Source organism: Muntiacus reevesi, chromosome 2 (genome assembly GCF_963930625.1).
Source record: "Muntiacus reevesi chromosome 2, mMunRee1.1, whole genome shotgun sequence".
Classification (NCBI taxonomy): domain Eukaryota; kingdom Metazoa; phylum Chordata; class Mammalia; order Artiodactyla; family Cervidae; genus Muntiacus; species Muntiacus reevesi.
Genome location: NC_089250.1, coordinates 163186862 through 163210674, shown reverse-complemented (window position 1 = coordinate 163210674; position 23813 = coordinate 163186862). Strand labels below are relative to the sequence as shown.

Sequence of the window (23813 nt, the reverse complement as noted above, 5' to 3'; positions counted from 1 at the left end):
ATATTCCACGTGTAAGTGATATCATGATGCTTGTCTTTCTCTGACTTAATTCACTTAGTATGACAATCTCTAGATCCATCCAGGTTACTGCACATGAAATTATTTCATTCTTTTATAATGGCTGAGTAATATTCTATTGTGTATATGTACCACATTTTTTTTTTTTTACTCCATTCCTCTGTTGATGGACATTAAAGTTGCTTCCATGTCCTGGCTGTTGTAAATAGTGCAACAGTGAACTTTGGGGCGCACATGTCTCTTTAAATTATTGGTTTTCTCTAAGCATATACCCAGAAGTGGGACCGCAGGCTCGTATGGGAGCTCTGTTTTTAGCTTTCTTAAGGAGCGTCTGTACTGTCATCTGTAAAGGGCTACCAGTTTTCATTCCTGCCAGCAGTGTAGGAGGGTTACCTTATCTTCACATCCTCTCCAGCATTTATTGCTTGTAGATTTTTCTTTTTTTTGGTGGATATTTTAGATGATGGTCATTCTGACCCGTGTGAGGTGATACCTTATTGTAGTTTTGATTTGTGTATCTCTAATAATTAAAGATATTGAGCGTCTTTTCATGTGCTTTATGGCCATCTGAATATCTTCCTGAATTTCTGTTCTTAAAATGAATCAGAAGTTTATTTGTAGTGTTTCCTGAACTGTTAACAAAAAACAGAACAGTTGTAGGAATAAGTTATTTTCAAGCAGTGCACTTTTCATCAAGTGCTTAAAATGCTTACCTTAGGAAGCCTCAGTAAACTGTTGTTTAACAAACTCAGGATGTCAGTCGGCAAGTCGCAGATTTGTATGTGAACAGGTGATTGCAGAGTTGCTTTTGGATGCTTTAGCAGGGAGAACACAGGTCCTGCCCTTGCGTAGCCCCTGAAGACTTCCACTCTTCCAGTCTTTGAACCCGAGTCACTCCCCCCAGTGCTGCTTCTAGTGCATATGGAGTATGACTTCTCATTTGCCTGTTTCTTTAAGTCATAACAGTGTCTGTTTCAAACATAACTGAGGCACATGGAAGCAGGTGGGTTAGGAGACAGGTGTACTTTATCAGCGTAAATATACATGCATTTTGGGAACCATTTAGCTGGAAGCCTGAATTTGCCCATTAATATTGATGTCGTTTCTACAGAGCACCTTTGGTATTGTACTGCATAGCTCATTAATCACCGAAGCCATACCATCCTCCCCAACATTTAAGTCGTGTTTTTTCTTTTGTATAGCTAGCAGTGAGCTTTATTGTTGTATTTTTCCTGTTATCAGCTAAATTCTTGAAATTGAGAAACTGCTAAAAATAACTTTACTTATTCTTCTCTGAAACTGTGATAAACTGCGGGCATGAGAAAGATAAACTATTGCATATTGCTAATCACATTACTGAGCTATTTGTAAGGAAATTGAAGGTAGGTTCTGTTAGCTTGTATAAGTTTGCTGTTCAATGAGCTACTGATGTACTTTCTTAGACACAGTCTTTTAGGGTGTGTCCTTCAGACCCTTAAAGCTGAGACAAAAACGTACTCGAATTTGCTCAGTCTGCAGTGTTTGTGCCTCGTCATTTATTTCTCACAGATACCTGAAGGTGCGCAGTTGTATTCCTGTTTTAAAATGCAGAAATGGATACTTTTAAAAGAAGTTATTGTCTTGCTAAGATAAAATAGAAATTGTACAGTGAGTGGAGTTAGGGCTCAAACTGAGGTATCTTGATTATGAATCCTGGACTCAAGTCACTATGGCCTGCTTCCTTTCTGTTTGCAGTTTACAGTTTATAGACTCCTTCTCCATCTACATTGAAAAGTATGAATGGGGTCTTCCCTGGTGGCTCAGTGGTGAACAATCTGCCTGCCAATGCAGGAGATGTGAGTTTGATCCCTGGGTCAGGAAGATCCCCTGGAGGAGGAAATGGCAACCCACTCCAGTATTCTTGGAGTCCCATGAACAGAGGAGCTGGTGGGCTACAGTCCATGGGGTTGCAAAGAGTTGGACATGAGCAAGCACACACACCTGCAAAAGATTTGCAGAAATGTTAAACAGTGCCGTTCTTTTAACTAGATTTTTTTTGGTTTTGGAAAATACAGTAATTCTTAAAATATGTTTAATTAACATTTATTGGATTTATTGTTTTAAGTGAATTAGCAGGAACATATTTTTGGAACATATTTTGGTCCTTATATCTAATACAGTAAGCGTATACAGACACAGTTCAATAAGTAGAAGTTCTCTGGGGTCCTCAGTTTTGTCAGTGTAAAAGGGTCTTGAGGCCTAGAAGTTTGAGCGTTGCTGACTTCATGATGCTATTTCACTGACTCAGCACTGCTGTTACTTTCCCTTTCTCAAATAGTGTGTTTTCCTGCACGATCTGCCATTATGTCATCTGCTGTGTTTTTAAGAGTATTAACCATTAAAAGGCCTTAACTAAGTAAGGGGTTAAAGAAATGCAACGATCCCAAGAATTGAAGTAGAATTCTCAAAACACTCAGTAGAGACCAGTCAGTGACATGGGAGGCCTCTCTAATACTGGGGGACTGAACCCCTTGGGGAGTTAATGGAGGGGACAGAATGATTTGGCTCTTTGTAACCTAGTGAAGGTGAAGGTGACAAATCTATGTTAGCTCATGGTTTAAATGTACAATAAAGATAAAGATGATTTCTAGTTGCTACTCATTAACACAGCGGCCGAGAGGAGATACCCCATGTCCAAGGTCAAGAGCACACAATTGCACACATCTCACACACTAGTAAAGTAATGCTCAAAATTCTCCAAGCCAGTCTTCAGCAATACATGAACTGTGAACTTCTAGATGTTCAAACTGGTTTTAGAAAAGGCAGAGGAACCGGGGATCAAATTGCCAACATCCGCTGGATCATTGAAAAAGCAAGAGAGTTCCAGAAAAACACCTATTTCTACTTTATTGACTATGCAAAAACCTTTGACTGTGTGGATCACAATAAACTGTGGAAAATTCTGAAAGAGGTGGGAATACCAGATCACTTATCCTGCCTCTTGAGAAGCCTGTATGCAGGTCAGGAAGCAACAGTTAGAGCTGGACATGGAACAACAGACTGGTTCCAAATAGGAAAAGGAGTACATCAAGGCTGTATACTGTCACCATGCTTATTTAACTTATATGCAGAGTACAGCATGAGAAACGCTGGGATGGAAGAAGCACAAGCTGGAATCAAGATTGCCGGGAGAAATATCAGTCACCTCAGATATGCAGATGACACCACCCTTATGGCAGAAAGTGAAGAAGAACTAAAGAGCCTCTTGATAAAAGTGAAAGAGGAGAGTGAAAAAGTTGGCTTAAAGCTCAACATTCAGAAAATTAAGATCATGGCATCTGGTCCCATCACTTCATGGGAAATAGATGGGGAAACAGTGACTGAGTTTATTTTTATGGGCTCCAAAATCACTGCAGATGGTGATTGCAGCCATGAAATTAAAGGATGCTTATTCCTTGGAAGGAAAGTTATGACCAACCTAGACAGCATGTTTAAAAGCAGAGATATTACTTTGCCAACAAAGGTCCGTCTAGTCAAGGCTATGGTTTTTCCAGTAGTCATGTATAGATGTGAGAGTTGGACTATAAAGAAAGCTGAGCGCTGAAGAATTGATGCTTTTGACCTGTGTCAAAAGAGTGTCTTCTCCAACACTCTTGAGAGTCCCTTGAACTGTGAGATCCAAGCAGTCTATCCTAAAGGAGATCAGTCCTGGGTGTTCATTGAAAGTACTGATGTTGAAGCTGAAACTCCAGTACTTTGGCCACCTGATGTGATGGGCTGACTCTTTTTTTTTTTCCATTTATTTTTATTAGTTGGAGGCTAATTACTTTACAATATTGTAGTGGTTTTTGCCATACATTGACATGAATCAGCCATGGATTTACATGTGTTTCCCATCCTGATCCCCCCTCCCACCTCCCTCCCCATTGGCTGACTCATTTGAAAGACCCTGATGCTGGGAAAGATTGAGGGCAGGAGGAGAAGGGGACGACAGGAGGAGATGGTTGGATGGCATCACCAACTCAATGGACAAGAGTTTGAGCAAGCTCCGGGAGTTGGTGATGGACAGGGAGGCCTGGCGTGCTACAGACCATGGGGTTGCAAAGAGTCGGACATGACTGAGTGGCTGAACTGAACTGAACTTGACTCACTAACACACTTGTAATCAACAAGTATCCAAGTCACAGCACGGTGAAGCGTGTGGCTTGATCAAGTTCAGTGAGTCTGGGTTTTAAGGATACTGTTGAAAGATTGGAGATCAAGTCCAAGAGTTCTGCTGGTTTCACAGATCTAAGTATTGTTCTTTCTGCTATTATCTCCTTTGCTCTGCCCCTCAAACTCTTTGTGTTCCTTTCATGTTTTAAAATATTACATAATTTGAATTTAGGGGTTGTGTTTGAGGGAAAGAAATTCTATTATGGCAGTTTTATGTCAGGTGGAATAATAGAAGGAGTACAGCAAAGCAGATTTAAAAAAAATTTTCTTTAACCATGCATTGTAACATTTTGTTTTTCATGCTGCTTTGTTTACTGACCTGGATAGATGAGGCATATTTAAGAAGTGAGTTTATTTAAAACTGTTTAAAAGTAGTTGATTCAGCACATGTATGTGTGCATAGACAGACATCAAGTATGTTAGTTACATCAGCTCAGTATATGGTGTTGGACACTGCTATTTTTCAGACTTCCCCAGTCAGACGTGAGTGATCTGGGGGCTCTCTGTTCCAGCTGCAAAGAGGGCTGAGGGAATCAGTATTTCAGGTTCAGTTCCAATCCATTTTCCGCAGCTGCCAAGTACTTGTTGAAAAGCTTGAAAGTATTGATTAACTTACCAAGTTGAGACTAGTAAATCATTGTTAACAGTAGTGCTGAGGTCTCAGATATAGTTTTAGAAAAATAGCTTCGTATCTGTCTTTACTTGGAGTGTCTTCCGTTTTTGAAATCTGTTTTTTAAAATTAGGTCAGTGAGGACCCCATGAGGGGAAAAGGAAATTATTCATGTTTTAATTGTCAGAAAGCATGATGGAAAGAAAAGGAGTACAGCAAAGCAGATTTTAAGAAAAAAAGATTTTTTTTAACCCTGCATTGAAGTACTTTGTATTTCATGCTACTTTGTTTACCAACTTGGATAGATGAAGGATATTTGAGAAGTGAGCTTATTTAAAAGCATTTAAAAGTAGCTGATTTTCTTGTTTAGCATTGACTTAGGGGCTTGGAGGCCAGTTTGTGTGTCGTTTATTAATTCTGTGGTTTTATGACCAGTTTATTGCTTAGTTGACTCCTGGATTTCTGCTTTCCTCAGGAGATGTGATGGGGGTCGGAGTAGGTAGTTTTCTTTTTTCTTTTATTTATTTATTTATTTTAGAGTAGGTAGGTTTTTGCTAAGTAATTATAAAACAGTCCCTATCTATATGAAATGCATTGCAAATAGCGAAGATACTAACATGTGAAACTGAGAGGTGGGAATAATGCCTGTGGTAGGACAAATTGGTCACGACTGGACTCATAGGAGAATGAACCAGTGGGAGATCCAGGAAATGAGAGAAATGATGAAGTTTGAAAACTGAGAAGGTAATTGCAGTTTGAAAAAAATATTTTCAGGCTAGTACAACATGTAGGGCTGATTTATATTTAGGGCTAACAATATATCGGTTATTTATTTATTGAGAATGTGCTTATTGAGTCCGTACTTACTATGTCCTTAATAAATACGTTTTTAAATGAATGAATGAACACACTCATTTGACTTAGTGAGCCCTGGAATGACACACTAAACTGAACTCATGGAAAAATTTAGACTCGTTTCCGAGTCATCCAGTTAGCTTTGCCTTGGAGGTTTTCTTACACTTGACAGGCTCCCCACCTTCCCCATCATGAACTGACAGTTTGTTTCTGTCTCTGTCACTGCAGTGGTTGCTCTCCTGCACAAGTATTTCTAAAGACGGAGAGTTCATTCCTGTGAGCCTCGGGGCTTATGTTTAATAGACGGTTTTCATAAAATTCTATGATATGTAGGAGTTTATTTTTTATTATATAGTTGGAACATTCTAAGACAGGTGATTAGATTTAGAGGATTGGCATTAACTCAGGTGTTGCAGATACAATAGGTTAATATCCTTTCTGTTTTCCTTTTGTATAATACTTGTTTGCTTACCCCTTCTGCTCTTCAAGTTGTATCTGTTTCTAGAGAAAGTTACGATTTTTTAAAAGAGCGATGCCATAAGTGACAGTGAATGCTAAAACCAGGGTTATTATAGTTGGTAGAAGCACTTAAAAGGTTGAAGATATGTTCACTGTGCAAGCACCATTTGACTGCAGCATTGGCAGGTTTAGAAATCACTGATGTTGCGAGCACCGTGGTAGATGGTCTCTTCTTTCTAACAGTTACTCTCCCACCCCTTGCCCAAAGTGTGCTTTTGGGAAAGAAGTCGCTGTGTGCAGCCCCCACTGAAATAGTAGTGAATTATGCTTCCCTCACTTTAGGCAGAGTATCTGCATAAGCTTTTTACAGTTCTGCGTGGGAAATTGGTCTCTTCCTCCTCATGTATTAGTTTATTCAGTCATTTATATCAGTGTGGACTCATGGACAGTTTCTGCTGTACAGCAACGTGAATCAGCCATTTAATTTGCTCATTTTTAAAGCGCACTCTTCGTGTTGTAAAATTCTGTGAGTTTTAACAAGTGCATAATGTCATGTTTGCGCTACTACACTATTATATAGAACAATTTCATCCTGTAAGTCCCCTGGGCTACATCTGTTCATCCTTCCCCATGCCCCCAATTTCTTGGCAACCACTGATCTTTTACTTGCTCAGCCATTTTGCCTTTTATAGAATATAATTAGAATCATATAATCTGTCACATTTTCACACTGATTTTGTTCACTTAGCAATAACTGTTTAACGTTTCTCCATTTTGTGTGTTTGGCCGCCAAGCATGTTATCATCTAGAAGTTTTGCATTTTGCAATGTCTATGATCCATTGTGAGTTAATTTTTTTCTTTGGAAGATGTAAGGCCTGTGATTAGATACTGCTTTGTTTTGGCATCTGGATGTCCATGTCATGTCTGTACCATTTTGCATCCCCACCTTCAGTGAATGAGAATTCCTGTTGCTCTGCATTCTCACCAGCATTGGATATTCAGGTTACTGGATTTCAGTTATTGTAATAGTTGTGTAATACTGTTTTTTTTTTTTAGATTTCAGATTCCTAACAACAAATGATATTGAGCGTCTTTTTATTTTTTGAACATCTTTTTGTATTCTTGTTTGGCATCTGTACATCATCTTTGGTGAAGTGTCTCACTAGATACTTTGCCTGGTTTTTAATTGGGCTGTTTTTTCGTTGTTGAATTTTAAGAGTGCTTTTTTTTTGAATACCAGGTCTTTTTGAGATATTTTGCAAGATTTTCTCCAGTCAGTGGCTTGCCTTTTTATTCTCATAACAATGTATTTCACAGACTCAACGTTTTTAATTTTAGTGATGTCCAGCTTGACAATTACTTCCTTCATGGATTGTGCTTTTTGGTGTTTTATCTAAAAACTCATCGCCATAGCCAGGGTCTCCTAGATTTTTACCTACATTATCATCTAGAAGTTTCGCATTTTACATAATCTGTGATCCATTGTGAGTTAATTTTTTTTGAAAGGTGTGAGATATGTGACTAGATACTGCTGTTCTTTGCATCTGGATGTCCAGTTGCTACAGTACCTTTTGTTGTACAGACCGTTCTTTCTCTCTTGAAATATCTTTGCTTCTTTGTCAAGGGGCAGTTGACTACATTTATGTAGACTTTGTATTCTCTTCTGTTGTTTCATTTGTTTGCTCACCAGTATCACACAAGCTTGATTATTGTGGCTTTGTAGTAAGTCTTGATGTCAAGTGGTATCAGTCTTCCAACTTTGTTCTTCAGTCTTGTGTTGGTATTCTGACTCTTTTTCCTTTCCGTATAAGCATTAGAATTAATTCGCCAGTATTCATAAAATAAGTTGCTGGGATTTTGATTGAGATTGCATTCAGTCTGGAGACTTAATTTGGGAAGAACGGACATCTCAGTCAAATGAACATGTAATAGTTTCCACTTGTTTATGTCTTTTTTGATTCCTTTTGTCATAGTTTTTTAGTGTTAGATTTATACTTAGGTGTGTAAATATTTTTGGTGATTTTTTTAAATGGTATTATGTTTTTAATTTCAAATTCTAGTCATTGCTTGTATATAGGAGAGCAGTTGCCTTGTGTATCAACCTTGTGTCCTGTAATCTTCTTGTAATTGCTTATTAGTTTCAGTTTTTGCTGTTGATTCTTTGAAATTCTCTACATAGTATGTCATGTCATTTGTGAAACAGTTTTATTTTTTTCCTTTTCAGTGTGTATGAATATCTTTTATTTCCTTTTCTCATATTATTACACTAACTAGGATTTCCAGTATGATATTGAATAGAAGTAATGAAGGAGGATATCATTGTCCTGTTCCCTATTTTAGGGGGAGATGATCCAGTTTCTTACAATTGAGTATGATGTTAACTGTAGATTTTTTTGTATATTTTCTTTACAAAGTTGATGAAGTTTCTCTGTTCATAGTTTGCTGAAAACTTTTAGTCATGAATGGGTGTTGGATTTTGTCAAATGTGTTTTCTCTATCAATATGATCATACTTTTCTTTTAGCCTATTGTGATGGTTGGATTACATTAATTGCTTTTCTTTTTTAAATTCTTTAATATTTGAACCAACCTTGCATACCTGGGGTTAATCCTACTCTGTCATAGTGTGTAATTCTTTTTATACATTGTTGGGTTTGATTTGCTAATATTTTGTGAGGATTTTTCCTTCTGTGTTTATGAGATACAGTTACGTAGTTTTCCTATCTTGTAATGTCTTTTTTCATTCTACAAACTTGCTTTTTTCATTCTACTTCATTCTCTTCTAGCCTTTTTCCATATACATTCTCTGTGACTTGGAGTGTGTGAATATGATACACAGGTTTTGTTATTAATATATTTGTTCATTTAAATTGTTCATCTCTAACATCCATTCAGTCACTGACAAAGCATTTTCTTATGGTGCTCCATAATTTTCATTGTATGGTTTTCATTTAATAACAGTTACATTTAAATTCATGTTGAATTTTAAAATGAGAAATATCATAAACTATTTATAGAAAATGGTTATATTTTGCAGTCTCTAGATTTCTTTAGGAAAAATTTGTTTGATTTTCTTCTGTGGGATTATAGGTGCATTAAAATAATGGTAAGGGGGATACTTTCATTATCCTTTGGCTAATAGGGAGAAATGTCATAGCTCTTTGTGCTTGCGTAGGAACTTGTATCTAAAAAAAATTATGAGCTCATATGCCTTATGAACACAAGAGTGGTCACAGACCAGGCCTGGCTGGCAGCTGGGGATAGTTCTCCTGTTCGCACTCACTTTTATGTTCTCCATCTTTGTCTCATTCATCATTTCTTTCCCAGCTTTTGCATGGAACAGAAAAAAATAAGTTGAAAAAAAAATTAAATTGATTTTTCTCTGTTGTGTTGTTTCATCAGTGTTTCTACAACTGAAAAGTTTTGCAGGATATGACTCTTCTGAGAGTCAGAAGAGAGTGGCAAAAAGGAAGAAATTTTAGGAGTTACTCAGCTGAGTAAAATACAAATAGAAAAAGTTAATTATTAATATTTTTTAATATAAAGATAAAAGTGACAAGCTGTTTCTATGTCTGCTTTTTCACAGACAGAGAATTCCCCTAATGGACCAGATTGTGGTTATGGCTCCTTTCACCAGCAGTACTGGCTTGATGGGAAGATCATTGCTGTGGGAGTGATTGACATTCTTCCATACTGTGTATCATCTGTATATTTGTACTACGATCCCGATTACTCATTTCTGTCTTTGGGTGTCTACTCTGCACTCCGGTAAGATTGCTTTTGACAATTGTAATGGGTCATATAGAACTTCAAATATTTCTTCATTTGATTATATTTTATTATATGACTAGAAATTCTCTTAGGTAGTACACAATTTGTTGCTCTTGTAGTCTCTTATATATTCGTGTTTAGATATAACACTTTTAGAACTGTGCCACAATGTGTGTGCGTGTGTTGCTTCAGTAGTGTCCGACTTTTTGCGACCCCATGGACTATAGCCCACCAGGCTCCTCTGTTCGTGAGATTCTCCATTTCCTCCACTAGGGAATCTTTCTGACCCAGGGATCAAACCCACAGCTCCTGCATTGGCTTTTGTCTGATGGTAATTCCCTAGCTTTTTGAGGTGTCCATCTTATCTAGTGTTTGAGAAGTCATTGAGATGCTTTTGCTGTTTAGTTTATGCATTTATTTATTAAGCTCCCCTGTCAGAGCCACTCAGTGATTTTTAAATGTTACATTATTTATATATTTTTTGTCATCCCTATTTTGTGTATATATATATATTTTATAATTAATTAAAGGTTATATGAATCTGGCATAAATGAACTAAAGCCCTCTGAGTCTGTTGGAAGCAGTGTACAATTATATAAAGTATATAGAACAGGAACAGGGAGTCCCTGACCACTGACCCTATGACCTCATCCAAAGATGGTTTCCTTTTTATGTCCGTTGCTGCAAATGTATGCAACATAGCACACATGTTTTTAGGTGCATTATCCTGATGATAAAAAGAGTGGGATCTTGTCTCATGAAAATAATTTGTTTTTATTTTTATTCCTGCCTGTCTTTGTGTATATGGGGTAGAGGAAGGAGGAGGATTGAGAATTATTTTTCTGTTGTTTGTCTGGGAGCTTGTCTCTTTTTTCTCCCTGTTGTCACTGAATCACTTTTTTCTCTTTGTTTTTCCCATTGTTTTTTCTGATGGTCACGATTTTCACATCAAGGTAAAACATACTTTGAGATTATTTTATTTATTGTATATGTGCTTTTCTCTGAATTAGAAAAGTAGCAGGTTGATTTTTTTCTAAAAAATCACTAGTTGACTTAAAAAGAAATACGGTCCATAATTGATATTTTCTGTGTTTTTCGGTGGCCCACATATTGATATTTTCAACATGACCTGACCTGTCTCTCAATACCATGTTATATAGCAAATTTAAAAAATACAGTGTTTACAACAGACCCCTATAATAATCTTTTATTTTTCTTATTTATTTAATTGTATTTTGTATAAAACTAATTAAAAACTATTCAGGACTCTGGTATCTTTGTGACTCTGTGAAATTAGAACTGATTGTTTAAAAGCATTCTTATTTTGTAACTTTGGAAGTGCATATTTCAGAAAAAATACTTTTTCTTTGTACCAGAATTATTCAGTACTTTGAAATTATTGCCATTTTCTTCTTCCTTTATTTTTTGTGTCTCTAACTTTACAGTGTGTAGCTGTGGATTTGTCTGGACTTCTCAGATCAATATTAAGAATATTTATTCTTACAGAATAAATCCCAGCCTCTGTATGAAATATTTTATTTCTCAATGAACAAAGAGATATATTAATCCTGTTGTATTTGAGGTAGCAAATAATCAGCTCCCAGAAAAAATTGTTTCCAGCAGTCTATTTGCTGCTTGATCGAGGTCTTGAGAACTCTGGAGCTATAGAGGTTTGAGGAAGTAGCAGAGGAGCCTGCGGAGCATGAAAGTTGGGGCCAGTGGAGGGTGAGGAGATTGCCACTGCATCACAGCCTTGCAGTACTCTGGAGAATCTCAGCTGCTGAGTTTATAGAAGAGGAGAGGCAGCCAGCAGATTGACATTATGAAGTGAAGCTGGGGAGAGTAGGTTACAAGTTACCAATTCTGTTATTGATTTCAATGTGTTTCAGTGAAACCTGTTAAATTTTTCCTCCATTTCTTCAGTTTCTTAAGCAATCATACAGTCAGTATAGAGTTTCTATACTTTAATTTGTAATCAAGTATAGATTTGTATGTAAACTGGTCTGCAGATTTTAAAAACTTTTGAATTGGAGTTCATGAGCATGGAATTTATTTACTTTTTCGTTTTTGGCAAGATGAATTTTAGAAGTGTAATTAATTTGCTTAGCAGATGTTTGAGCACAGTCTATGTCCTGGAAGTGCGTAGATGTGAATCAGACACTTCCAGCTTTGTTAAAGCAGACAGTAAATTAAAAAACTGACAGCAGAATTTTAGAGACTCCTTTGTCTATCCAGCTCGAAGGAGTTCATGTTTGGCTTCCCTGGTAGCTCAGATGGTAAAGCGTATGCCTCCAATTCGGGAGACCAGGCTTTGATCCCTGAGTTGGGAAAATCCCCTGGAGAAGGGAATGGCAACCTACTCCAGTACTCTTGCCTGGAAAATCCCATGGACAGAGGAGCCTGGTAGGCAACAGCCCATGGGGCCACAAAGAGTCGGACACGACTGACTGACTTCACTTTCACTTTGCCTTTGTCCTATAACAAAAATAAAACTGTGGTAGTGGGCACGAGGCCCGTTTTATATAGGGTGGTCAGGAAAGCCCTCTCTAGCCAAGAAAGAATAAAAAGGAGCCAGCTATGTGAAAATCCGAGGATAGAAGTCCAGGTCAAAGGTAGCAAGTCCAAGTGTCTTGAGGCGGTTGGAATGAAGAGAAGGCAGGCCTTAAGGGCTGGGACACAGGATAGGATCTAGATAGTGCTGTGTAAGGAGGGCAGCCAGGCAGTGGTGTTGAGGGGCAGACGGAGAACGGCTTACAGGTGACAGTAAGGAGGTTCAGTTCACTTCAGCTGCACAGTCGTGTCCGACTCTGTGACCCCATGGACTGCAACATGCCAGGCTTCCCTGTCCATCACCAGCTTCTGGAGTTTACTCATACTCATGTCCATTGAATCGATGATGCCATCCAACCATCTCATCCTCTCTTGTCCCCTTCTCTTCCTACCCTCAATCTTTGCCAGCATCAGGGTCTTTTCAAATGAGTCATTTCTTCACATCAGGTAGCCAAAGTATTGGAGTTTCAGCTTCAGCATCAGTCCTTCCAATGAATATTCAGGACTGATTTCCTTTAGGATGGTTGGATCTCCTTGCTGTCCAGAGAACTCTCAAGAGTCTTCTCCAACACCACAGTTCAAAAGCATCAATTCTTCGGTGCTCAGCTTTCTTTATAGTCCAACTCTCACATCCATGCATGACTACTGGAAAAACCATAGTTTTGACTAGGCGGATCTTTGTTGGCAAAGGTCTATTCTTATTAATATGCTGTCTGGGTTGGTCATAGCTTATAGCTTTTCTTCCAAGGAGTAAGCAATTTAATTTCATGGCTGCAATCACCATCTGCAGTGATTTTGAGCCCCCCAAAATAAAGTCTGTCACTGTTTCCCCATCTATTTGCCTTGAAATGGTGGGACCAGATGCCATGATTTTAAGTTTTCTGAATGTTGAGTTTTTAGCCAATGTTTTCACTCTCCTCCTTCACTTTCATCAAGAGGCTCTTTAGTTCTTCTTCGCTTTCTGCCATAAGGGTGGTGCCATCTGCATATCTGAGGTTATTGATATTTCTCCCACCAGTCTTGATTCCAGCTTGTGCTTCATCCAGTCCAGCATTTCTCTTGATGTACTTTGCATATAAGTTAAATAAGCCAGGTGACAATATACAACCTTGACGCACTCCTTTCCCGATTTGGAACCAGTCTGTTGTTCCATGTCCAGTTCTAACTGTTGCTTCTTGACCTGCATACAGATTTCTCAGGAGGCAGGTCAGGTGGTCTGGTTTTCCCATCTCTTTCAGAATTTTTCACAGTTTGTTGTGATCTACACAATCAAAGGCTTTGGCATAGTCAATAAAGCAGAAATAGATGTTTTTCTGAAACTCGCTTGCTTTTTTTGATGATCCAGCGGATGTTGGCAGTTTGTCTCTGGTTCCTCTGCCTTTTCTAAATCCAGCATTAACACCTGGAAGTTCATGGTTCACGTATTGCTGAAGCCTGGCTTGGAGAATTTTGAGCATTACTTTACTAGCATGTGAGATGAGTGCAATTGTGTGGTAGTTTGAGCATTCTTTGGCATTGCCTTTCTTTGGGATTGGAATGAAAACTGACCTTTTCCAGTCCTGTGGCCACTGCTGAGTTTTCTAAATTTGCTGGCATATTGAGTGCAGCCCTTTCACAGCTTTTAGGATTTGAAATAGCCCAACTGGAATTCCATCACCTCCACTAGCTTTGTTTATAGTGATGCTTCCTGAGGCCCACTTGACTTCTCATTCCAGGATGTCTGGTTCCAGGTGAGTGATCACACAATTGTGGTTATCTGGGTTGTGAAGATCTTTCTTGCATAGTTCTTTTGTGTATTCTTGCCATCTTTTCTTAGTATCTTCTTCTTCTATTAGGTCTATACCATTTCTGTCCTTTATTGTGCCCATCTTTGCATGAAAATGCCCTTGGTATCTCTGATTTTCTTGAAGAGATCTCTAGTCTTTCTCATTCTATTGTTTTCTTCTATTTCTTTGTACTCATCACTGAGGAAGGCTTTCTTATCTCTCCTAGCTGTTCTTTGGAACTCTGCATTCAAATGGATATATCTTTCCTTTTCTCATAGAACTGTTCAACTTCAGCTTCTTCAGCCTTACTGGTAGGGGCCTAGGCTTGGATTACTGTGATATTGAATGGTTTATGAACAGAGATTGTTCTACCATTTTTGAGATGGCATCCAAGTACTGCATTTTGGACTCTTTGGTTGACTATGATGGCTACTCCATCAAATGGCTACTCCATTTCTTTTAAGGGATTCTTGCCCACAGTAGTAGATATAATGGTCATCTGAGTTAAATTCACCCATTCCAGTCCATTTTAGCTCTCTTGATTCCTAAAATGTTGATGTTTACTCTTGCTATCTCCTGTTTGACCACTTCCATTTTGCCTTGATTCATGGACCTAACATTCCAGGTTCCTATGCAATATTGCTCTTTACAGCATCGGACTTTACTTCCATCACCATTCGCATCCACAGCTAGGTGCTGTTTTTGCTTTGATTCCATCTGTTCATTCTTGCTGGAGTTATTTCTCCACTGATAATCTAGTAGCATATTGGGTACCTTACTGACCTGGGGAGTTCATCTTTCATTGTTGCTGTCTTTTTGCTTTTTCATACTGTTCATGGGCTCTCAAGGCAAAAATACTGAAGTGGTTTGCCATTGCCTTCTCCAGTGGACACGTTTTGTCAGAATTCTCCACCATTTTATCTAAGTGTGACACCAACCCCATGTGAGGTTACCTCACCTGATTAATGACTAATAAAAGACTGCTTAGATTGCTCTGTGGGTTTATGGCGGGCAAGAGTGGAAACTGGAAATCTGTTTGGAGCTTGTTAGAATTGTCCAAGGGAGCCATAATGGTGACTTGGACCAAAATACCTGAGGTGGGGGTGGTGAGAAGTGGTCTGATTCACGGTATTCGGAGATAGAGCCAGCTGGACTTGTTGATGGGTTGGATACAGGAGATGAATCTTTAAGGATGACTCAAAGGGTTAGGGCCTGAACAGCTTAGGGGTGGAGTGGTGATGCAGTTCACTGAGATGAGCAGGGCTGAGTGAAGGAGGGCTGGGCAGTCCTCTTTAGAGCTGGGTGGTCCTGCATTTCGGTATCAATGCTTTCTTCCCTGGTTTGAACTCTGAGAGTGGATTAGTTTTAGGAATAATAGGATCTCTTCTGATTTAGCCTCATAATGTTAAGTCTGTTTGGATTTAGAAATACTTTTGTTGTAAAGATGAACTTTTAGGGGATGAACCCTTCAGTGATTTAAATTTGAGCTTGCAAAATGCACAGACTATTTCCTTAAAAAATAAACTTCTCTTTGGATATCAAGCATCCATTGCTAATAAAAACAAAGAAAAAGAAATTAAAACCTTTGGGAAACAAACATAAAAACAAAACAATCAACTGTTCTCATACTTCAGAAATGTACTGAAGTTTTGCTTAAACTTCTCCAATGCAGGCGGTCATTCAGTTGGGCAAATAGGATGGAATTCTTTGCCCAGATTTATCCAGATACAAATTAAAACCACATCAGGCGTAGGCATTGCTGACAACTTCTTTGTTCTATTAATCCTTGCCTGTGTCAATAAGTAGAGAAAGCAGTGAGATAACATGTTTTCCCGCTCTTTGGTTTTAGAGAAAATAAGAGAGTAGCATCTGGACACAGGAAAGAGTAACATGTTATATATAGTTGAAAGTGTTTGCATATAAAGGGTCATAAGAACATTCTTACTGAAATTTGTTGGTTTTTGAGTTTTCTAAAATTTATTGTACTGTTTTTAACCTGATATACCCAGTCTTTGAGAACTTCAAGTGATAATGAATAATGACATGAAATTATATTAAATAGGTCTTTGTACTTTATGCCATTTGAGTTTTTATACACTGCTGTGTCCAGTAAAGTGCAGATCAGAATTTTGGTGCATTTGCTTAAAATAATACAGATTTTTTGGTGTCTCTTTAGTAAAAATCATCTTAAAGTGTTTTTAAAATTGTTTTTCTTGTAACACTTGGGTTTTTTTGATAGCTTAATGTCAGATTTGATCAAATATGTTACCAAATTAAATAGTACTTTGAAATTGGAACTAGATTTAACTGTACTTTCATCTTTATTCTTCTTTTGGCAGAGAAATTGCTTTTACTAGGCAGCTTCATGAGAAAACACCTCAACTCAGCTATTACTATATGGGTTTCTACATTCATTCATGTCCCAAGATGAAATACAAGGTAAAGTTGATTTTCACATGTGTCTTCTGTAGATTCAAGTTATGAAAGTTAGTGCTTTTGTAATTTCTCATCATGTTCAACCTGATTGTATATTTTAATGTAAATCATGAATTATTTTTAACTGTGTCTTAAACTTTTCATAGAATCTAGCTTCTTCATTGCTTAAAGCCATGCCTGACAAATAGGTACTTAGTATTTATTTAATATAGGTTAATCTGTAGAAATTCACTGAAGATCTAACAATCCCAGCTATTCTAGGACTTCATTAAGGCCTTGCTTACTTGGGATAGCGCAGTAATACCCATTAAGAAATCTACCTTCTTAAGGTACATCCTCAAGGTATGAATGTATGTATATGTATGTGTGTGTGTGTGTGTGTGTGTGTGTGTATATATGTGTATGTTTAATGGGTTATTTTTGGAAATTGAACAGAGCAATTATCTTCAGAGGAAAATACATTCATATGCATTAGAATATTACATGTATGAGTATGATTCACATTTAACTGCTGCAGTTACATTTGCTGCTATTTTATTTAGAGTATTTCATATGTCTCCTATTGTAATTAATAAGTTCAGTTACTTTGTCAGCCCTAAAAAAAATATATATATACACACACACACACACACACACCTGTCTTCTTTATCCATTCTTCTCTTGATGGGCACTGAGGTTGCTTCTGTATTTTGGCTATTGCCAGTAATTTTGCAGTAACATAGGGATGCATGTATCTTTTTGAATTAGTATTTTTCTTTGGAAAAATACTCAGAAGTGGAATTATGAGATTTGTATGATGTTTCTTTTTTTAACTTTTTGAGGAAGTTTCATACTGTTTTCCATAATGACTGTACCAATTTGCATTCCCACCTATAGTGTCTGGGGGTTCCCTTTTCTTTACATCCTGATCAACACTTATTTGTTGTCTTTTGGTAACAGCCATTCTGAACAGGTGTGAAGTGATATCTCATTTTGATTTTGATTTACATTTCCCCAACGATCAGTGGTGTTGAGCATCTTTTCATGTGCCTGTTGACCATTTGTATGTCTTCTTTAGAAAAATGTCTGTTCAGGTCCTCTGCCCATTTTTTAATTGAGCTGTTTGTTTTTTGATGTTAAGTTTTATGACTCTCTTTAATGAAACTCTTTGATGCTTCCTAAGTATTAGTAGCCCACTGTAAAAGTATAAAACAGTGTGAAGGAAAAGACTACATCTTGCCCACCGTAATAACAGCAACCAGATAACCTCTGCTCTACTTGGAGCACTGCTTTAAGCTCTGAAGATATGAAAAGATTTGAACATGAACCTTCCTCTTAAAACTTGTAATATAGATGAAGATTGCAGGTATTTTATGTAAAATCAGGTCAGTACAGTGGTCTGGTAAGTGGCCTAGGAGTCTGTAGGGTTTGCTGCATAAGGTATGGAATAGGGAAGGGTTTAACTACAAGGGAAGAGAGATTCCCAAAAGAGAGTAGGTATGACGGGGAAGCACATTTCATGGAGAAGGAGCATTTAAGTAAGAATTAATAGGTGACAGTGCCGTACATATTCATATAAAAAAGGAGCGGGCGGGCAGCCAGTCAGTCTCTTTTGTAGCTGTAGCTGTTATGAGTGTTTTGGGGCCCTGTCTGCTGTTAACATGTACATAACAGTGTAACTATAATAAATATTAATTGGTTTATATATAAAGTATGTTAACAGTGTTTCAAGGAATAACTCAGAAGCAAAATAAGTTCATGAATTGGTAACTTTAGTTTGTGGTTGTGTATAGTGCTTTTAACATGGTAAGAGATATAAATGTTAGGTTATTAGAAATAATACCTAGTAATGTTTGCTAGCAGTTCGCAGTGTTTTAATATTCTCTTCAGGCTAAAGTTCTTTGTAAATATAGGCGTACCTCAGTGATACTGTGGGTTTAGTTCCAGACCACCACAATAAAGTGAGTATTGCAATAAATCAAGTCACATGAATTTTCTGATTTCCCAGTACACATAAAAGTTATACCATACTGTTAAATGTGCAATAGCAGTGTATCTAAAAATGCGATGTATATACCTTAATTAAAAAACACTTATTGCTGAAAATGCCAGCCATCACCTGAGTCTTCATCAGTTCGTGATCTTTTCACTGGTGGAAGGTTTGAATTAGCAAAATGTGACACAGAGGCACAAAGTGAGCAAATGCTGTTGGAAAAACAGTGCTGATGGATTTGCTTTTTGACTCAGGGTTTCCTCAAACTTCAATTATAAAAAAGCACAGTATCTGCAAAAAGCAGTAAAGCAAAGTGCAATAGAAGGGTGTATGCTTGTATTACTAAACTTGATATTTCTTAATTATTAAGCCATTTTTAATTACTCATACTAGTGAATAAAAAATATGAAGATATTGGGAGAATTTTAAGAATACCCTTTTAGGAATCTCACCTTCGCTTTTCCACATCCCCAATATTAATATCTTTTGGAAATTTGGGAACAGTATTAAAACCTGTAAAACTAGAGTGCAGCCCTGAGTGGAAAAGGCAGGTAATGGGAACACTCACTGTAACCATTCAAAGCAAAACTTTAAATATTTGTGAGATAATATCATAATGATAAAATATTGAATATTAATTTTGTAAAGCCAGTGTTTTCTTAGCATGGTGGTTAGAACACTTTTAGGTTCTCAGCGTTAAAAGCATGGTGTTTTTAATTTTTGTATTTTTAAGAGAAATGTTTTCATTGCATCATGATTGAAAATAAGTCATTTTAAGTAACTGAAGAATAAAAATATTTTCAATTCAGTTAAGGATATTTTATTATATTTTGAGCAGATCAGAACCCTCAGTTTTGAGAGAATAATACAGATGGGAATTTTCAACCAGAAAATTGTACCGTTTGAAATTTTAACATGGGTATCGGTCCAAGCATGAATATTTCTCATTTCAAGTTGATGGTGTAAAACTAAAGACCAATAAAAGATAACTCACAGAAAATGACTAGTTAAATTAAATGACTATTAAATGACTAAATGACTATTAAAATTTTTCTCACTTAGAAGATTGAATTCAGGGTAAATTTCACATATTACTATAATAACTAAAATTATCTTCATTCTTAGAGCATAACTAAGTTTTCAGGGATTAGTAGTGACATGTTTTTAGCTGTAAAATATATGGTGGAAAATATATAGAAGTGGTTTTTACCTGTGGAAAATTCTGAAAGAGATGGGAATACCAGACCACCTGACCTACCTCTTGAGAAATCTGTATGCAGGTCAGGAAGCAACAGTTAGAACTGGACATTGGGGACTTCCCTGGTGGTCCAGTGGTTCAGAACCTGCCTGCTAATGCAGGGGATGCAAGTTCAATCCCTGGTTCAGGCACTAAGACCCCCACATGCCACAGGGCAACTGAGCCCCTAAGCCACAACAAGAGAAGCCACAGCAACAAGAAGCCCGTGCACCAGTCCACACACTGCAACTACAGAAAGCCCCCACAAAGCAATGAAGACCCAGTGCAGCCAAAAATAATAAAATAGATAAATTAAAAAAAAAAAAAAAAAGAACTGGACATTGAACAACAGACTGGTTCCAAAAGGAAAAGGAGTACGTCAAGGCTATATATTGTCACCCTGCTTATTTAACTTATATGCAGAGTGCATCATGAGAAATGCTGGGCTGGAAGAAGCACAAGCTGGAATCAAGATTGCCGGGAGAAATATCAATAACCTCAGATATGCAGATGATACCACCTTTACGGCATAGAGTGAAGAGGAACTAAAAAGCCTCTTTATGAAAGTGAAAGAGGAGAGTGAAAAAGTTGGCTTAAAGCTCAGTATTCAGAAAGCTAAGATCATGGCATCCAGTCTCATCACTTCATGGGAAATAGATGGGGAAACAGTGACTGAGTTTATTTTTATGGGCTCCAAAATCACTGCAGATGGTGATTGCAGCCATGAAATTAAAAGACGCTTACTCCTTGGAAGGAAAGTTATGACCAGCCTAGATAGCATGTTAAAAAGCAGAGACATTACTTTGCCAACAAAGGTCCATCTGGTCAAGGCTATGGTTTTTCCACTGGTCATGTATGAATGTGAGAGTTGGACTGTGAAGAAAGCTGAGCGCCGAGGAATTGATGCTTTTGAACTGTGGTGCTGGAGAAGACTCTTGAGAGACCGTTGGACTGCAAGGAGATCCAAGCAGTCCATCCTAAAGGAGATCAGTCCTGGGTGTTCATTGGAAGGACTGATGCTGAAGCTGAAACACCAGTACTTTGGCCACCTCATGTGAAGAGTTGACTCATTTGAAAAGACCCTGGAAGGGATTGAGGGCAGGAGGAGAAGGGGATGACAGAGGATGAGATGGCTGGATGGCATCACTGACTCGATGGGCATGAGTTTGAGTAAATTCTGGGAGGTTGTGATGGACAGGGAGGCCTGGCATGCTGCGATTCATGGGGTCGCAAAGAGTTGGACACGACCAAGCAACTGAACTGAACTGAAAGAAAGAAGGAATATATTTTAAAATAGGAGTGTTTCTAATAACTAAGAAAGAGTGGTCTCTTAGGTACCTGGTATACACTAGATGCTGGGAATACAGCTGTTAATACAGTATAGATGTGGGCTCTGATCTAAAGAGGTACACCCGAGGGGGCACATACTTGTAATCCAGGACATAAAGTGGCACCAAGCAACTGTACCTGAAACTAGGATAATGTTTCATTTGGGTTTTGTGGTATAGATTTAGATATATTAAGTTATAATCTTCACCATATAATGCATTTATAATGTAGGGCACATTTAACAGGCTTGAAATACACCAAGAGCTGGTTTTACCTGTTCTCTTTTATTGAATAATGAGCTGTCCTGAAGACATGTTGAAATGAAGAACCTATCTTTTTGTGTAGTAACGATCATCATTTGATAGGTGGTTTCCAGAGGTTTCTGTCATAGTTCCTGTACCCTGTTTATGTGTGTTGCTCCATCCATCAGAGGTACATTCTGTTTTCCTCACCATGGATTGATCCGGCCTTGTGACCTGCGCTGACTAATAGAATAGCACAGAAGTAACTGTCTGAGATTTCAGGCCCAGGCCTTAAGAAGGACAGTGCAGACAGCTTTTGCTTTCTTGGTCTTTGAAGCCAGTCATCATGTATACAGTCCAAATACCCTACTGGCATGAGAGGCCACTTGAGAGACCTCAAGCCATCTTGAATGTTTCAGCTCCAGCCAGGCAACTAGCTGAATGCCAAGCAACTAGCTGAATGCAGCTGCCTGATTGAGCTGAACAGTTAGGGGCAGAAGAACCACCTAGGTGAGCTGTAGCCAACTCACAGAATCATGAGGTGTAATTAATTGTTGTTTGAAGCCTCTTAAGTTTGGGGTGTTTTTGTTATTCAGCAGCAGATGACTGAAACACGTGATACAGGGTGGAAATGAGTAGATACAGTTGTAGATTTCCATGCAGATGAAAGTCATTCTGTTGAGCTGTGCAGACTCATGTCCTGAGTTGAGCTGAACTGGTCTGTGAAGTTGCTGACAGCTCAGTGTGAGAGAGTTTTGGCAAAGTTACTAAATTCACACGTGTGGTTATACCTACAGATGTGCCTCCCCACTCGGCTTACGAGAATTCATCTTCATACAGCATTTCATTTAATACCCAGACTTGGGCTTACAAGGCATTTGTTAACATGATGACACATTTTGAGTTTGCTTGTCTTGCTAATGTTGAGCACTGCAAGATGAAAATCACCACGTGGTCATTTTCGTAGTTACACAGATGACATGTGTTGCTGTACAACCTCCTCTCAGAGCACTTATGGTTTGCTAGGTGATAGCAGTCCTATTCTTGTGCATAAGATTCTCTAAAATGCATTGTTACTAAATTATTTTGGTTTTATTGTTCTCTGTAATATATTTTACACAGTGTGTATATTTTACACATATTTATATTTTACACAGTGTGTATATATACATACTTTATTTTAAATAAAGGTATTTTTATGTAAACAGTACCTGGTCAGATGGGTTTTGTCTGTGGCCATAGTCTTCGAAGAAGGCACAGAATAGTCACAGAGGAACTTAATGAGGGCTGGAAAATAGTTAGAAAAGAAAATTGTCTTGATTTGTTGTGTTGTCATTGCTCACTTTAACTGTTACCATAATTGTGACTGTTTTAATGGAAGGTGGTACTGTTTTGGCATAAAACAGTTCTGATTTGGAGACTCGGGACCTGGCTGAAATGAATGGAAGTTATATCTTCAACTTAGGAGAGTTTCTCCTTGGAGGAACTGTCCTGCAGAGTTGGGGTGGATGGGATGGTTTTCTGGCTTCTGTTGTCAGTGAATGCTTGTGGTCTTTGCTCCTCTCACAGTTCCAGGGTGGTGGCTGGCCTTCCGACATCATGAGCCATCAATGGTGACTAGAACCAGAAGAGATGATACTCTCCTGTGCCTTTTTTTTTTTTTTTAAATACAGCTTTTAATTGTGATAAGATCTACATAACAAAATTTATCTTAAGTATTTTTAAGTGCACATTCCAGAAGTATTAAGTATATTCATGCTGTTGGTACAACCATCACCACCATCCATCTCTAGAACTCCTTTTACCTTGCGGAACTGAGACACTGATCCCATTAAGCAATAGCTCCCCTTTCCTCTAGCTGTATTATTACTAATAGCTTCGCATTCCTCTCTCCCCCAGACCCTGGTAACCACCATTGTACTTTCTGAGTTTGACTCCTCTAGGTTTTTCATATAAGTGGAATCATACATTGTCTATCTTTTCGTGACTGGCTTATTTCACTTAGCATGTGCTCAAGGTTCATCCATGTTGTAGCAGGTGTCGGAATTTCACTCCTTTTCAAGGCTGAGTAATATTCCATTTTATGTATATGCTGCATTTTGTTTATGCATTCATCCACTGATGGACACTTGGTGTGCTTCCACCCTTTGGATGTTGTGACGAGTGCTTTTGTGAACGTGGCTGTACAAGTATCTGTTCAAAATTTCTTCTCCATGTTGTCCCCCAGACTGCAAATGTAAGGCCATTCTGTGATCTGAAGGAGCTGTTTTGACTGAGCTCTATCCAGATTTGTGTGCAGGCCAACCTAAGCAATGATTCAGGCAGTCCGCTTTGGTATCATGACATGGCCAGACATCAGATAGTTGAAACATC

At 38.0% G+C, this 23813-nt stretch overlaps 1 protein-coding gene across 4 annotated transcripts in view; it reads left to right on the top strand.

The window, feature by feature from the left end:
• Positions 1-23813, top strand: part of ATE1 (arginyltransferase 1) — a 158396-nt gene that overhangs the window by 60118 nt on the left and 74465 nt on the right. For all 4 annotated transcript variants that reach the window (XM_065923456.1, XM_065923454.1, XM_065923455.1 and 1 more), the window contains 2 exons: positions 9724-9905; positions 16564-16663. In XM_065923456.1, the coding sequence (XP_065779528.1) occupies positions 9724-9905; positions 16564-16663 (282 nt within the window). The remainder of the gene's footprint in view (positions 1-9723; positions 9906-16563; positions 16664-23813) is intronic.